Source organism: Notamacropus eugenii, chromosome 5, assembly GCF_028372415.1.
Source record: "Notamacropus eugenii isolate mMacEug1 chromosome 5, mMacEug1.pri_v2, whole genome shotgun sequence".
NCBI classification, from domain to species: domain Eukaryota; kingdom Metazoa; phylum Chordata; class Mammalia; order Diprotodontia; family Macropodidae; genus Notamacropus; species Notamacropus eugenii.
Window position 1 is genome coordinate 118,490,217 of NC_092876.1, and position 15,991 is coordinate 118,506,207.

At 40.5% G+C, this 15,991-nt stretch overlaps 1 protein-coding gene across 13 annotated transcripts in view; it reads left to right on the forward strand.

Annotated features, from left to right (window-relative positions):
• DLG2 (discs large MAGUK scaffold protein 2) overlaps positions 1-13,333 on the forward strand; it is a 1,590,913-nt gene extending 1,577,580 nt beyond the window's left edge. For all 13 annotated transcript variants that reach the window (XM_072610680.1, XM_072610682.1, XM_072610692.1 and 10 more), the window contains 2 exons: positions 1,461-1,552; positions 7,976-13,333. In XM_072610680.1, the coding sequence (XP_072466781.1) occupies positions 1,461-1,552; positions 7,976-8,082 (199 nt within the window). In that variant the 3' untranslated portion in view covers positions 8,083-13,333. The remainder of the gene's footprint in view (positions 1-1,460; positions 1,553-7,975) is intronic.
• Positions 13,334-15,991: the final 2,658 nt, after the last annotated feature.

The window sequence follows — 15,991 nt, forward strand, 5'->3', positions numbered from 1 at the left end:
GGATGACAGATTTCTTTTCTGGGTCTTCAGTAGCTGTAGCTGAAGTACCCATAGGAGCAGTGGCCATGCTCTATCTCCACAATGCTTGCTCTCCCAGGAGAACAGTTGCATTGCTATTCCAAAGTTTCCTGGGTTCAGGGTTCTAGGCTGTCTCCATTGGAATAAGGGGAGGATATAAGTGGTTGTTTGACTTGCCTGGCTCATTCAACCTCCTGCATCTCCCTCAGTGTGCCTAGGCTGGCTCGCCTATGTGTATGGCCATAGGTTGACACTTGGTGAGGAAGACTGGTCTTTCTTCACAGGAGCTGCTGCTACAGCTGATGGCTCTAAGAGCAAGACCAGTGGGCAAGAGGTGAAGCCTGCCACTCCCAGGGCCCTTAGCCTTACTCTTATCTTCAGGTTTATGACAGTCGTTCAACAAATGTTGCTGGTGGTGATAAGGAAAGTGAGCCCCCATCTCCACTATGACTTCTCCCCTCAATATTGGCTATAAGGGCTGACCTAGAAGCAGGTTCAGTGGTTTAGAAGGACATTGTCATTCCCGAGGCTGTTGGGTTCAGAGTCTTGGGCTACCTCCATCAAGGTCTGAAGGGAAATGAAGGTCAAGGTGGTGCTCCTGGTTTGACTTGTCTGGCCCCTTCTACCTCCTTTCTCTGCCTTCAGTACCTTACTGCTTCATCTTCTCTCTAGGCCTAAAATTTCTAATCTGTAAAATGGCGCCATGTGCAAAATGACCTCTAAAGTCCCCTCCATCTCTACAGCAATAAACTCCATGTTAGTAAGATTCAATTCTGTTAGGTACAAACATTCAATAGAAAATTGACAAAAATTTCAATTATCTCCTTCCTTTCTTTTTTCCTCTCACTGTCATTTGGAGTATGAAAGTGTATTCCAGGAGTCACATTTTAAAAGGAACATTGACAAACATGAACATCCTAAAGGAGGGTAACCAAAGGGGTAAAATGACAAAAAGCCACATTATCTGATGAATATGTGAAGCACAGGGAATGCTTGGCATGGTGAAAAGAAAACATAGTTGGTTACAGCAAGGGAAGGAAGGGGAAGACATGATAGCTGTCCTTGAGCATCCAAAGGTCTATTAACCTTGTTCTGCTTGGCCCCAGAGGTCAGAGAGAGGAGCAATGGGTAGTACAAGGTACAAGGAAACAAAGTCTAGCTCAGTATAATTTTATAATGATAATGATAATAACCACTCAATAATAATTGTTTCACAAAGCATTGAACTCCCATTACTAAAACTACCAGGTTAAGATGGAAGCACAATATTTCTAGATATTCCATTCCTAAGTTAGGAACAGGAAAATTCCCAGGGCTTATTTTCACATTTTGTTTTGCAGTGTGTATGTTGGGGAGGCAGGATAGGGGGAAGGAAGCAGTTTCACCGTTAATAATTCATTCATGTTGTATTTTAACTGACATTTCATCGTTTATTTTCCTAGGGAGATGAATAAGCGTCTCACAGAGGAACAAGCCAAGAAAACCTATGACCGAGCTATCAAGTTAGAGCAGGAATTTGGAGAGTATTTTACAGGTAGGTTTGCATCAGCTACTACGCCATGTGCTGTCAGATGGCAGATGAATGCCCGGGCCTATGAGATAGCGAGTGGGGAAGCAGAGTCATATCTGGGGCATAAAACTGGTCCTTGAGACATGTAGGGTGACATGAGTGTATTGGACACTCCACAGTAGTTTTCATTCAGCACCTCACTAATCCAGAATCCACATCGTTCAGCTTTGGCATTAAGCAATGTTGTTGAAATACACTGAATAGAATTCTAGTTTCAAATAATTCGAAAAAATTCCAAAAAACCTTAAGAGAAACAAAGTAGAAATATATTTTCTCTCTTTTAAATCTCCTTTAGTCCCATCCATTCTATTCACTGGGCGTGCTTGGGTGCTTCGTAAAGGCTGCCTAGTCTTCCCACATCTAATAGGGAATTTATTCCCAAACAACCCCAGATATAGGGAAGGATTATTTTCTTAAATCTCTCACTTAGTGAAGATGCTATATAAATTAATCCATGCCAAGCAGATGCTCGAGTGTCTCTCAGGGTTCCCATGGTAATGAGAATCCAGGTTCCCAATAACCAATCCCCAGGGTTGCTATGAGGATCAAACGAATAACATATCTCAAGTAATACCCACAAGCATTTATTAAATGCCTACTGTGTGCCAGGCACTGGAGATACAAATACAAAAGTGAAATAATATGTATATTGGACAAAGTCTGAATTGAGCCTCTAGCTTTTACTAGCTGTGTGCACAAGGAGGAGTCACTTAAAACTTTTTGAGCCTCAGTTTATCAGTAACAGGGGATAGTAATGTCTGTGTTGCCTACCTCACAGGGTTGTCACAAAGATCAAAAGAATTAATGCATATCAGACCAATTTGCAAACTTTGAAGTGCTAAGGAAAGAATTGTTATCATGTCAAGTGTTTTACAAATCTTTATTGTTCATGACCCCTTTTAGGGTTTTCTTGGCATAGATATTGGAGTAGTTTGTCATTTCTTCCTCCAACACATTTTACATATGAGGAAACTGAGGCAAACAGGGTTAAGTGACTTGCCTAGGCTCACTCAGCTAATGTCTGAGGCCAGATTTGAACTCAGGAGGATGAGACATCATTTTATCCTTTGCACCACCTAGCTGCCCACTTCCTTGCGCCTTAGTGTCTTATCTGTATATGGAGGGATCGGAACTAGATGACCAATTTACCAGCCTTAAAATGCTATATTAATATTAGCTATTACTAAATGTCCATAGAATCCTACCCCAAAGAAGGCCCTCCTTCATTAACTTTATCACCTCCTTGACCAAAGGGCAGACATAGAATAGTGAGAGAGGAAAAGATAATGACTTCTTCTTCCTTCTTCTCCATTCCCAAATTCATACTATTTCTCTTCTTATTAGGAAGGGGAGACACCACTATAGATATACAAGAAATTCTCAAAAATTGACAGATCCTGGTGTAGTCTATAATGCAATAGCTTTAGAGTCAGAAGATTCAAATTCCCCTCCAAACTCTATGACTCACTGCCCATATGACCTTGGACAAATCCTTTAACTTCTCTGAACTTCAGATCCCTTATAATCAAAATGAGGATGTTGGATTAGATGATCCTCAAGGTCCATTTTAGGCCTATAAGCTATGATCCATGAATCTGGATTTCCAACTTCAAGTGCTGATTGTCCATCCTGACATGATTTCAAGGACTCTCAGCTGTCTGGTACCATTACCATCCCCATCCCTATTATTGCTCTCCCTAATACTGCTTGCAGATGGTCCAGATACTGAGAAACACCCTCTTTGTTCAGGGAAATTAGTAAGTTAAAGCATCAAATTATTCTTTTTCTCCCAGAAATGAGAACTAAAAGAGTACTGAAGAGGGGAGAGCGTTGAAGAGAAAGCATTGCCACCTGCCTATCCAGAGTATTTTGTGTTAGGAACAGTATATAGATTTGACTACATATAGTAGATAATTAGACTAGAACCCATCCCTGCACAAAAGGCAGTTCAACAGCGTGTTCTGCCTCCAGTGGCCTTTGAATAAGAATCTTAGGTGGCAGGAAAACAAACCAGAATAAATACATTTTGAAATCTGTTGAGCATTCATTGCCCAGTGTTCCCCTATCCTCCGTGTCTCTGTTTTAAGGCTGAGAAGACAAAATATAACAAAGAAACAACCTTTAGATTTGGAGTCAGAATTCAACTCAATCCAATAAGCTGCAAAAGGGCAATTTAGGTTTGATTTTAGGGAGGGAAATTCTCAAAAATTAAAGCTGTTAAAAGAATGTGTTGCTTGGGAAGGTAGGTGTTCCCCCTCGTTGAAGGTCTTGATGCAGAAACTGACTGTCCACTTGTTGAGTAGCCTGTAGATGGGTTTCTTTTCCTGAAAATGGAATGAACTAGGGAACAGAATTCCCCTCCCACTCTGAAATTGGGTAATTCTGACAGGCAGCTCTTCACATGGCAGGTTTCCACAGTAACATGACTGATGGAAGGGTTAAGCAAACAACATGTACCTGCCTAATGAATGATCCATTGTAATTTAAAAATTACTTAGCTAGACATCCCTTCTTACCTAACAAGGCACATGGCCTCTCTGAATTTTTCATGTCTACTTTATTCAGACTCTAGGGAATGTCAGTCATTCAGTAATTTGTATATGTATTCAGAGGGTTATGTGAAGGGAAAAGGCAAATTAATTACTAATAGGCAAGTTATTTTTCACCATAAAAGGACATGTTATGAGAAAAATCATTGGATTCAGAGGCAGAAGACCTAGGGTTCTAATCTCACTATTGTCACAAGTGCTCTTTGGGAGACTTTGTGGTCATGTTACTGAAATAATAAATAATGATAATAATTGGATTCTTTAGTGCCTCCTATATACCACACACCATGCTAAGCACTGTACAAATATTTCTCATTTGATCCTCACAGCAGCCCTATGATAGGTGCTATTATTATTCCTATTTTACAGATAAAGAAACTGAGGCAAACAAAAAACACTTGTCCAGGGTCACAAAGCTAGCAAGTGTCTGAGACCAAATTTGAACTCAGGTCTTTCTGACTCCATTGTACTTAATGATGAAGTGGATAGAGCTCCAGGCCTGGAGTCAGGAAGACCTGAATTCAGATTTGGCCTCAGACACTTGCTAGTTTTGTGACCCTGCACAAGTCACTTAACCCTGTTTTCCTGTTTCCTCGATTGTAAAATGAGCTGGAGAAGGAAATGGCAAACCACTCCAGTATCTTTGCCAAGGAAACCCCAAACAGGGTGAGAAAGCCTCAGACATGACTGAACAACAACTTCCTGACTTCAAAGCCAAAGCACATTGAACCACCTCGCTGCCCACCTCCCTCATCTGTATAACGAAGGACTTGAACTAGGTGATCTCTCAAGTTCATCCTAGCTTTATATTTGTGACCCTACATTCCTATAGTATCCAAAAAAGGCTTTCTTATTTTAAAAAGTAGCAAATTTCAAAGCAATTGGCACTATTTCTAAGTTGCACATGATAGGATTATCACATCATAGGTCTAGAACTGGAAGAAACAACAGAGGTCATCTAGTCCACTCCCCTTATTTTACAGATGAGGAAACTGAGGCCTAGGGAAGTCAAGTCACTTTCCCCTGAGTCCCATAGATGGTAGGCAATAGAGGCAGGTTTTGAATCCTGATCCTCCAATTCCAGAGCTAATACCTTTTCTACCATAACATGCCATGTCCATCAATAATTCATTTGTTATCAAGTAGATATAACCATGACAATATGGAGCTCACAAAGCTGGTCAAACCATATACTCATGTGTTATATATCTTCGCAATTCATAATTGGTTTATCTCAGAAAAGTGTTCTTCTGATCACTTACCCCTACAACACAGAATCTCTTCATTTGAAGAAAAGGCATTTCTCATTGTCCAGTGAGTATGGATTTTATTGTTTTTCATATCTCAGTATTTCCCAGAAAGCAAATTTGAAAGTAGGTGGACAAGAAGAGCCTATTTTTTTTCATAGTCTCATTCCCACCTTAAGATATCACCAAGGAAGGGACTAAATTAGTGTAAAAATGTGTTCTAAGAAAAATCCTCAAGGATTTGCTGTGAAAACTCCACTTAGAATTGTGTTACCTCTCAATTAAAGAGGGAATTTAAAAAAACAACTTATCTGCCACAGCACCTGGTATTGAGATTGTTCCCAGTGCCTTTCTGTGTTATATAACAGCAAAGAATTTTTTCTTAAAGAAAATCTATTGTCAACAGTAAATTATAGTTCATTATCAGATGCAATTTGAAAATCAAGTTTTATTAAAATAAGACATAAATTAAAGAATTGTTCCAATGGCTAAGCCTCTAGCCTCTAGCTCAGATAGTGAGAATTTCTGGCTTGGGGTGCTAAACGTGGGGAAAACAGGAAATGTAACAGGAATCATTTTTTTTTTTTGCGTGAGTAAAATATGGATACTCAAATGGCAAAGAGATAATATAGACATGAGGGATGGGTGAAGCAGCCATCATCTCATAATGCTGACTTCTTTAAGACTTATTTGATATGTGTGTGTGTGTGTGTGTGTGTGTGTGTGTGTGTATGCAGACATACATACAGAGAGAGAGGGAAAGTAGAACTTTCATCAGCTGAGTTTCTCATTGCAATTGCACAGAAGATTTTGGAAATTTTGCTTTAACTTCTACATAGTTGTTATTTTTTAAGTAGCAGGCATATACATATACATATGTGTATATAGGTATACACACACACACACACACGCACATATCCCTTTCTATTTCATCATGGCAACTCTGGAAATAGTACATACAATTGCCCAGAATGTTTGGAAAATGAATAGGTGGTTCTGGTTGATAATGTCAGGTTAACTGATGTACACAGAGAAATCTTTGTTTCCAATGTGAGATATTGTTAAGAAGGTCTTGGTTCCGATTCCACCTCAGATGCTAGTTGTGTGATCCTGGGCCTCTCTCAGCCTCCATTTCTAGTCTGTAAAATGAGCCATTTGGATTCCATGGTGTCTATGATCCCTTCTAGCTCTAAACCTGATGCAACTGGGTTCCACAGTAGATAGAAAGCCAAACCTAGGGCTAGGAAGATCCAAGTTCAAATCTAGCCTTAGGCACTTCCAAGCTGTGTGACACCGAGCAAGTGATTTAGCCTCTGTCTCCCTCAAGTTTTTTCTACTGTAAATTGGAGACAATAGCACCTGACTCCAAGAGTTGTTGTAAAGATCAAATGAGATTATTTTTGCAAAGCACTCACCACCATGTGTGGCAAATGGTAGGTGCCTAATAAATGCTTCTTTCCTTCCTTCTTATGATGAGTCCAGTTCAAATTTGGTCTTCCTTTTTGATTAAGAATTACCTATTCTGAGCTTTGCATCTCCTTGTCCGGTTATGACTGTTTCTGGTAAAAGGTAGCCTTAGGCTAAGAGACAGAAGGTTAAGCTAGTCACCTGGCCTTTGAACCTTAGTGTCTTCATCTTGAGAAATGAAGGAGCTAGAGCAGCCTATCTCTAAGGTTCTTTTCCACCCTAAGATTATATAAAATCATATAATTTACATGCATTATGAATTATGTAGTTTTTTTTAGGTTACATAAGGAAGAGTATGGCAATAAGCATTATTAATGTGCCAGGCACTATGCCAAGCTCTTTACAAATATGATCTCATTTGATCCTCACAACAAGCCCAGAAAGGAAGGTCTTATTATGACCCCTATTTTATAGGGGAAGAAACTGAGGCAGGCAATTTAAATGACTCACCTGGGGTCACATACCTAGTATGTGGCCCAGGCTCTACTTGAATTGAGTTCTTCCTGACTCCAACACTCTAACCACTGCACCACCTAGCTGCTTCTTAATTAAAATTAAAATAAAATTAACTAAAATCATTATTATATAGATTATATAACTTCATTCTATGTAGCAACAAGAACCCTAATATTACTAGTTCACATTTATAAAATAGGCAATAAGCCTCTATGAAGTACCTGCTACGTGCCAGGCACTATGCTAAACACTTTTCAAATATTATCTTATTTGATCCTCACAACAACCCTAGGGAAGAGGGGCTAGCTATTATTATCAGTTAAAGGAAAATGAGGCAGAAGTTAAAAAGGCACAGTTTGCACAGCTAGTATCTAAGGTTAGATTCGAACACAGTTCCCAGATCCCACAGATCCCAGTTCCAGCACTCTTTCCACTATGCCACCTAGCTGCCTCTGTAAGGGATACAGCGTATATACAAAATCCTGATAGTACGTAGACTATAAAAAGAATAAAGTCTGGGAACCAGGTGATGTACCCCAGGAAAATTTGAGGAGAAAGAGAGACACAGAGAGAAAGAGACTGTTTTGAGCTGGAGTGGCCTTGGGAGGCAACACTTTTTACTTTACCCAGAACCTCTGAGACTGATCACAAATGCGTTTTCATTGCAGCAATTGTTCAAGGCGAAACCTTAGAAGATATATATAACCAATGCAAACTCGTTATCGAAGAACAATCTGGCCCTTTCATCTGGATCCCTTCCAAGGAGAAGTTATAAATTAGCTGCTACACCTCTGATGATGACAGAAGAGTATTTAGAAGAAAAAAAATATATAATATACTACGTGGAGGCTTTTATGTTTTTGTTGCATTTATGTTCTTGCAGTCAATGTGAATTTTTATGAATGTACAACACAACGTGTGTGAAGCCATGAAGGAAACTGAGGGGCCAAAAGATAGAAACGCAAGGACTTTTGCCGTATGTGGGAAAGACGTCATGTGCTCAAAGTGCCAGGTGTAGGTATGGATTTCTGATGGGGCTCTCTGTCCAGAGGTTCGAGCTGCCTCCTCGACTCAATGGGCACCCCAACCTGTTGTAATGGCTGAGTTCTGTGTGTTGATTGCTTTAAAGAAAAGTTCCCAGCTCCTGAACCTCACCAAGCTAGTCATTGCACATCTGTAATTGGTACACATGGAATTTTGTAACTATGCACATCCTTTGATTTCTTAGCAAAAAGAGACAATGATTTAAAAAAAATCAGAAAGAAAGAAAATGGTTCCCTTCAAAGACACCATTGCATCGGGAAGTGGTGACCGTAGAGTTGTTTTGACTGGTACCTGCAAAGGGAAGCATTCCATGAAACTGGCGAGTGTCTGGAGTATTTACCTTATTGATGATGGGGAGGGAGGGTTCCATCTGGGAATAGCTTTATGATTTTTGATTGTCTATTTTACCATTTATATACTGAAAGAAGGCACTTAAAGATGGAATAATTTATAAAATAAAATTATATTAAATGTATAGAAACTAATTTATATAGGTGAAAAATGTTTTTGTGAGATATTTTGTAAAGACTTAACTAATGGAAAGGCAAAGTATATTACACCCTCAGCAGACTGTCTGATTTAGAGAACTTAAAAAGTTGCACTATCCTTTTGATTGTTGATGATTTTTCAGCAACAATTTAATTTCTTTAAAAGTCAGACCCCTCTTTTCTAAGTTTCCTCCCCAACAGAGAGATGTGACGTTATGGGAGAAGCCCTGGATTTGAAATCAAGAGACCTGAATTCAAATCCCAGCTCCATTGCTTATTCCCTGTGTAATACTGGGCAAGGTCCTTCCCATCCCTGGTACTCAGTTTCCTCATTTGTAAAAGGAAGAGTTGGCCTCTCTGATTTCTAAGGTCTTTTTTCCAGCACAAAATCCTATGATTTCCCATTGGCTCATGAGACTAAATTCCTATGGAACACCACTGCTTAATAAGTTGGCCTCTAGGCTCTTTTTAAGACTTGGCTGAGATAATGCATCTTTAAGCTGATGAGGGCAAATTAACATCAGTGACTTAAGAACAGTGCAGGGGATTCTCTTGTTAAGGAGCCCTGATTGTGAGCCTGGGACAGCTAGCACTCTTTCAGTTTCCCTCTTTGAACACTCAAAGGTTGAGCAGATGTTTTGGCACAAACTCTAACTGACCAGCTCACTAACTTCCTTCCACTTCATTCACCAAGGGTTTGGGGACAGACAGCTGGGAACAATATATATACCTCTGGGGAATTTTATCACAGATCTGCTGAATGTCTCAGAGAATAAGAAGGGATGTACCCAATTTGGGAGCTACAGTACAGTGCGTGGCACATAGTAAGCACTTAATAAACGTTTGTCGATTGTTGACTGATTACAGAACTGACAATGCCACGCTATGACAAAGGCCATGCCATGAGGAAGGGCATGCCAAGGTTCTGAGGTGAACTGCCCTCACAACCTTGCATGAGGCTGTACCTGGACCAAGTGAAAGAGAAAGATGATAACCTCCCAAATTTCAATAGTAAATTGAAACAAGAGATGAAGTTCAGCACGTCCTAGTTGTCCCGCTACATCAGAGTTTTTTCACCCAGTTGTTTAGGGAGAAAAGTCTTGAGTGACCTTGACTGGAACTGCCTATGGGTTCTCTCTGTGCAGACGCCAAGCCCCACAGCCTTATCTTGCTGGCATCTCCAGACCTGGCAGGTATGTCCTGCCACACTGTGCAGTAAACAGGTGCATCAGCAGGGGTAGGAGAGACAAGGGCAACCAACGACCATCAGCACTGATCGTGTTTCTTTGCAGTAAAAAGAGATCAGAAGTCAGGTCCCTTTTAGAAAACTTGAGTTGCCCACCTTGCTCTGAGTACCATCCGTCTGTCTGGCTGCAAACCATCCCACCCCACCCCTTTCCAAAAAAAAAAAAAGATAAGTAGAAATTTTAAAAGTCCATCTGTGCGTTGGAGTCTTGGGTCAACAGACAGAAGGGCTAGACATGCATTCCCAGATTCCTGCCCCACCCACTACATTCAAAGCTTCCAGAGAACTCTGCTGAGCTCTTCAGATGCTAAAGAGATTTCCACGTCCATTAACTGCTAGTGTCTCAGGTTCTGGCCCGTTTCACTGAAATTGCTTCCACCCTCCCACTTCCCAAGCAGCGTTCCGACCCCAGAACTTTCTCCTACTATCCCAGCTTTCCTTCCTCCCAGACCACTCTGACAGTGTTTTGTTTCTTCCCTGTTGAGCATGCACCCTTTTCCAGGACTCCCCTTAACTGAGTACATGTTTTCTGAGGTCATGTGCTGTGCTTTCCAATTGATAGTGGTATTGTGGCTGAATACAATCAAGCTTTCCCCCCACCAAGCTTCTGTTCTGTAATATATAGTAATTATTCATTTTCCTTGTCTGGATGCTTCCAGCTTAGAGTTGGCATTTGCACTGTTTTGTTTTTTTAATATAGATTTTTAAATATTATATATCAGCTTGGAGAACCACCAAGAGGATTGGTGAGAGTTTCTTTTTTTCCTATAGAGTTTCTCTTCCATTGGCTTTGCTGTCTTGATGTTTTGTACTTTCCATCCTCACAGTCTTTAGTGCTCCTTGCAATTCCAAAATTTTGCAGCAATTGTAACTTCTGCAGAGAAGGCAGGAAAATGATTCCAGTGACATCTAGTGCCAATGCACTTGGAGCCTCGGACCAGACTGGTGCTAATCCTGTGAACAAACGGTGAACTGGCGCTCTCTCTCTCCATCTTTCTTCTTCTCTCCCTCTCTCCCTCCCGCCATTCAGGAGGTTCACTGGTGGGCACAGCACAACACCCACACCATACAACATGCAAACACTGGACCCTTTCGGGAATGTGCCAGACCGTGTCACTGGTGCTATTTTGCATGCTCTGGCACAATGTGTAGCACCACAGGGGTCTTCACTCAACCAAAAATTAAATCTCATCGCCCATTTGCAACAATTCACATAAATGTTCATTTCTGCTCTCCATGTGCAGATGGGCAGTGGTATCTTCCCTCTCAGCCCTCCATTAATTTCTCTGCTGAGCCTATACCCTCCTGTTTGCCACTGGTGCTCAGGGAGGCCACCTAGGAAAAACCCTACTCTCTGCCTTCACGTTCCAGCTGTCTCAGTGTATCTATAGCTAATCCTCCAGGACAAAATCCATGCTAGGGTATGCCACTCTCCTTTCCCTATCCAACATCCCTTTTTCCCCTCCTTCCCTCACTATTTTACTTCCCTCTTTCCTCCCTCTTTTCTTATTTCTCAACTTTCTCCCTTTTTCCTTTTATCTCTTGTTCCTCTCCTTTTTCTATCTTCTCCTTCCTTCTTCTTCTGCTCTCCTCTCTCCTTTTCCCATTCTAACTCTTCCCTCTCTCTTTACCTCCACTCATTCCTTTTCCTCTCTCCTTTAGCTTTCCTCCCTCCTTTTCTCTCCTCCTTCCCTTGTCTTCCTTCCCTACTCCCATTTTTCTTATATCCATCCCTGACCCCCCCATTTCCTGTCTCACTCTCTCCCTTTTTTTCTTCCTCCTCTTCTTCCACCTTATCTCTTCCCTCCCTCTGTTCATTGTCCTCTATTTCTAGCCCTCTCTCTCTGTCCCTTACCCTCAGTTTTTCTACTCTCTCTGCTTCACACGTGGTGACATCAGGAAATGTCCCTTGCATGGAATTGTTCCTGCTTCTCTTGTAGATCAAAGCTGGATGTGAGTTATACAGGAGAGTAGCAATTCCTAGCCGACAGTCTAATGCCCTGATGGATGACAGCTAATCCCTCCTGGGATTCTCTTTCTCCTACTGAGAACTGGTTGATCTTTCACTGTCACTGCAAGAATACCTTCTAAAAATAAGACCAGTCTGAACCTTGGAGTCTTGTTGGCACTCAGGAAGAAGCCACCGTGGATAAGCAAGGAGCAAAAACACTGACCAGAAAGAAAAATTGCCATAAGGAGTCAAACCTTTGCCCAGGCCACTTATGGAACCGATGTTCTTTTAGTTTAGGGGAGAGGTTTTCTTGCTTTTCTTTTCCTTCTCTCCATTCCAAAGCTTTCCTTTTCCTCTTTCCATATGAAGCATCCTCTTTGGCCTCTTAGCCATGGACTCCACCTGGTTCCTGATTAAATTCCCTCAACTCTCCTGTTGAGACAAAATTAATTTGCTGGTCAAGCTACATCCATTGTCCTGCCACATTCCCAGAGAACATTTAAGCAAGGGACTAAGAGGTTCACTCTTGTTTCTTTTTTTCTTAAAAAAAAAAAAAAAGGAGGGGGCAGTTCACTTGAAGTTGATGAAAGAACCTCCCCACTCTTCCCCCATTTCCCAGGGAAAATCATTTTGAAAGTGAACTAAATGCAAATTCTGTTGTTACGTTTTTATATATGTATATCTATAGTATATACTCATTATATATACTGTACATACACATATATATATATATTGGGCATGTGTAGGGATCCATACCAATACTGGCACATGGGCACAAGGCTGTAAATATTTTCTTCACTCCACCTGTTCTTCAGGACTAGTTAACATACAGCATATCGTAGCCTGCCCCATCACCGAAGGAGCACCTGAGAACAAGCTGGGATGGTCTGACATCTAGGTATCAATTATCTGAGTGGTGGAACCCAGTAGATCTTTAGCAAAACATCAGGAAAGAGAAGCAGATGGCACTGTTGACTCCCAGTGGGAATGACCAACTTTTCTCCTTTTTCCTTTTAATTTTGTGTTTCCCAAGTTTCCATTGGAGTGTCTGAATTTTCCAGTATGCCAGGCTGTATCCCAGTTGATGCTTTGTTTCTAACACTTGTGGTGATGTGATTCTCTCTGACAGGATGTTTCTCCACCTTGAGCTGTAGTTGGGGGTACTTGGGAGTCTGAACTGGGGTTTTAGAGACATCATACAGCTTACACTCCTGTTAAGTGTAAATACTTGGCACATCCATTCCATTTGTGTAAAGAATAAAGCACACACAATTATAAAGTTGAGATGTATATTTCATACGAGCTGTCTCCTTGCATATTTATTCCATTCCAAGCTATCGATGGTGGCTCAGTTGTAAATCCTTGATAGAGTGTTTATAAATATGTCATAAATTTTATTATAAGACATTAAAACATTTTTACACTTTACAGCAAATGGTTTCTTCACAAAGCATAATTAGTCTTCTTTCAGGGGAATACAAAAAGTTGATGGAGAGTGGGTAGAGTACTAGACCTAGACCTAGATTCCAATCCCACCCCAGACGCTTACTAGCAGTGCGCCCCTGGGCAAGTCAATCAACCTCATCTAAGGAACTCAGTTTTCTCACCTGTAAAATGAGCAAGGACCTCTAACTCAAGGACCTCCATCAACTTTTCCAGTTCTAAATCTATGATCCCATTGTGATCTTTCCTCATTTCCTTTTAGCTCATATTCATGCAATTTTGAACTCTGAGAACAGCAGAACAGAGATGGTCAATGGCATTGTGTATAGAGTGCTAATCTGTTCTGAGACCCATCTTAGAGCTGAGAGGGGTAAATGTGAGACTAGAACTCTCAAAGACCTCTTACAGTTCTTAGTCTAGCTTATGATGCAGAATGCGGTATATACTGTCAGACTTAGAAATTTCATCTATTTAGATGAGATAACCTAGTTCTAGAGAGGTCAAGTTAATTGCCTCAGTTCACACAGCTAATAAGTGACAGAAATGAGTCTAACAGGTGGATCTTTTGAGTCTTAAAGAATACTTTCCTTCCTAAAAGTAATTACACACCCATGGCATATTAAAGTGGTTTTCATTGAGAAGCTATGTTCATATTAGAAACAAAGCCAAATCCCCTAAGTCAGAGGGAAAAAAAATTCAGAATAATATACCAAGAGAACAAAATTCACCTCTCTCCATTAAAGTCAAGTGGGAAATTGAGGTTGTTATCCAAAAATTCAGTCCATTCTTCACACTTGCCTCAACTATGTGGACATGTCAGAAAATGCAGAGGATAAATATTGTTCAGATAACAGACCAAATTTTTCACCTCAATTTTAAGTGCTGGCACAGGCCACATCTACACTTGGCCTTCACATCAGCCATTCTGAGGTCATTTCTGGTTTTGATTTCTCAGTCCTATTAAATAATCAGTTTTAATATACTCAGAGCAACCATAAAGGCATCCAAATCAGACAACAGAATGGCCAAAATATCTCAGGACTCATACTTTGAGAAAATAATTCACATTTCAATTGCACTTTCAGTTTAAAAAAAAAAGCTTCCCTCACAATAAACCAATGAGACAAACCAAGCAAATATTATTGCCCCCATTTTGTAGATAGGAAAACCAAGGCTCAGAACAATAAAGTGACTTGTCAAGGATCCCACAGATTAGAAGAGTTAAATTTCAAACCCAGGTCTCCTGAATCTAAGTCCAATGTTCTTTCCATATTCCCATGATCATGGGATCATTCAAACAAATTTCATTCAGCCAGGTAGAACATGAGCCAAGTCTAACCCCCTCATTTCACAAATGATCTCTGAAGACCCTTCCAACTCTGAGATTCTATGATTCTTTGACTTGTTAAACACTGAATTTAGAATCAGAGTCTCTCGTTCAAATTCTGGTACTATCTCTTCCAGTTTGTACGGTTTGGGTTGGGTTATTTAAGCTCTATGTTCAGCAGTTTTCCCATTGTCCCAAGTGAGACACTTGAATTGGAATGCCTTGAATGTTCCTTCTTAGGTTCAGGTACACATAACTTAAGACGTAAGTAAAAAGATATTCTTCAGGTAGGCGTTGAACCAGGCAATCTAGTCAACTTTCACCTGTGAAATGCTAAGGTTCTCTAAGGCAAAGGGAGTATCTCACAGTGCCTGTTACCTAGTAGGCATCTAATAAATGTTTTGTGATTGTTATTATTATTGAACTCATTTTTATTGAATTATAAGTTGACATCTCTAATCCATTAACTGGAGTTCATTGGTACCCCAATGAGTACTATTGTTTGAAGACTGGCCCACCCAGCAGCCAAGGCAAATCATTCCTATCATAAACATCTCCACATTTTGCCCCTTTTGTATCTCCTCCAGCTCTTTCCCACACCCTCACCCCAGAGCTCTGCACATGCCCATTTTGAAGCTCAAGGAAAGACTTAGAAAAAAAAAGGTAGCTAAAATGAAACCTATCAAATCACACTGGCAATGGTAGGGAGTGTTTCGTACCAGGCATTTTGCACAGAATTCAAAAGAGCCATTAGGAACATTTTGTGTGGAGAAGGTAGGTTCTGCCTTGTGGGTTTATTAAGTTAGACTAGACTTGTGAGGAAAAATAATTCCTTTCATTTCATACATTCTTTCTTTTCTAATATTGTCTCCCTATTGCCTAAAATTCAACAAAGTCAAAGCTATAAATTCTACATTCTGATCTATTAGCATTCTCTTTGCAAATCAGGGGCTCTACTTTGCCTTTCTTACACTGTTTTCTCACCTTTCTCAAAGGGCATTTTGTATTAAATTATGCCCAAAAGATTTATGCATATGTACATACAAATAGAGTAGGTACAGTATGGGGAGAGGAAGATAGGGGAAGGGGAAGAGGGAAGGAAGGAAAAGAGGGAGAGAGGGGAAAGGGAAGAGGAAGAGGGGGAGGAACAAGAGAAGAGGGAGATGTTGGGGTTTTCAAAATTGT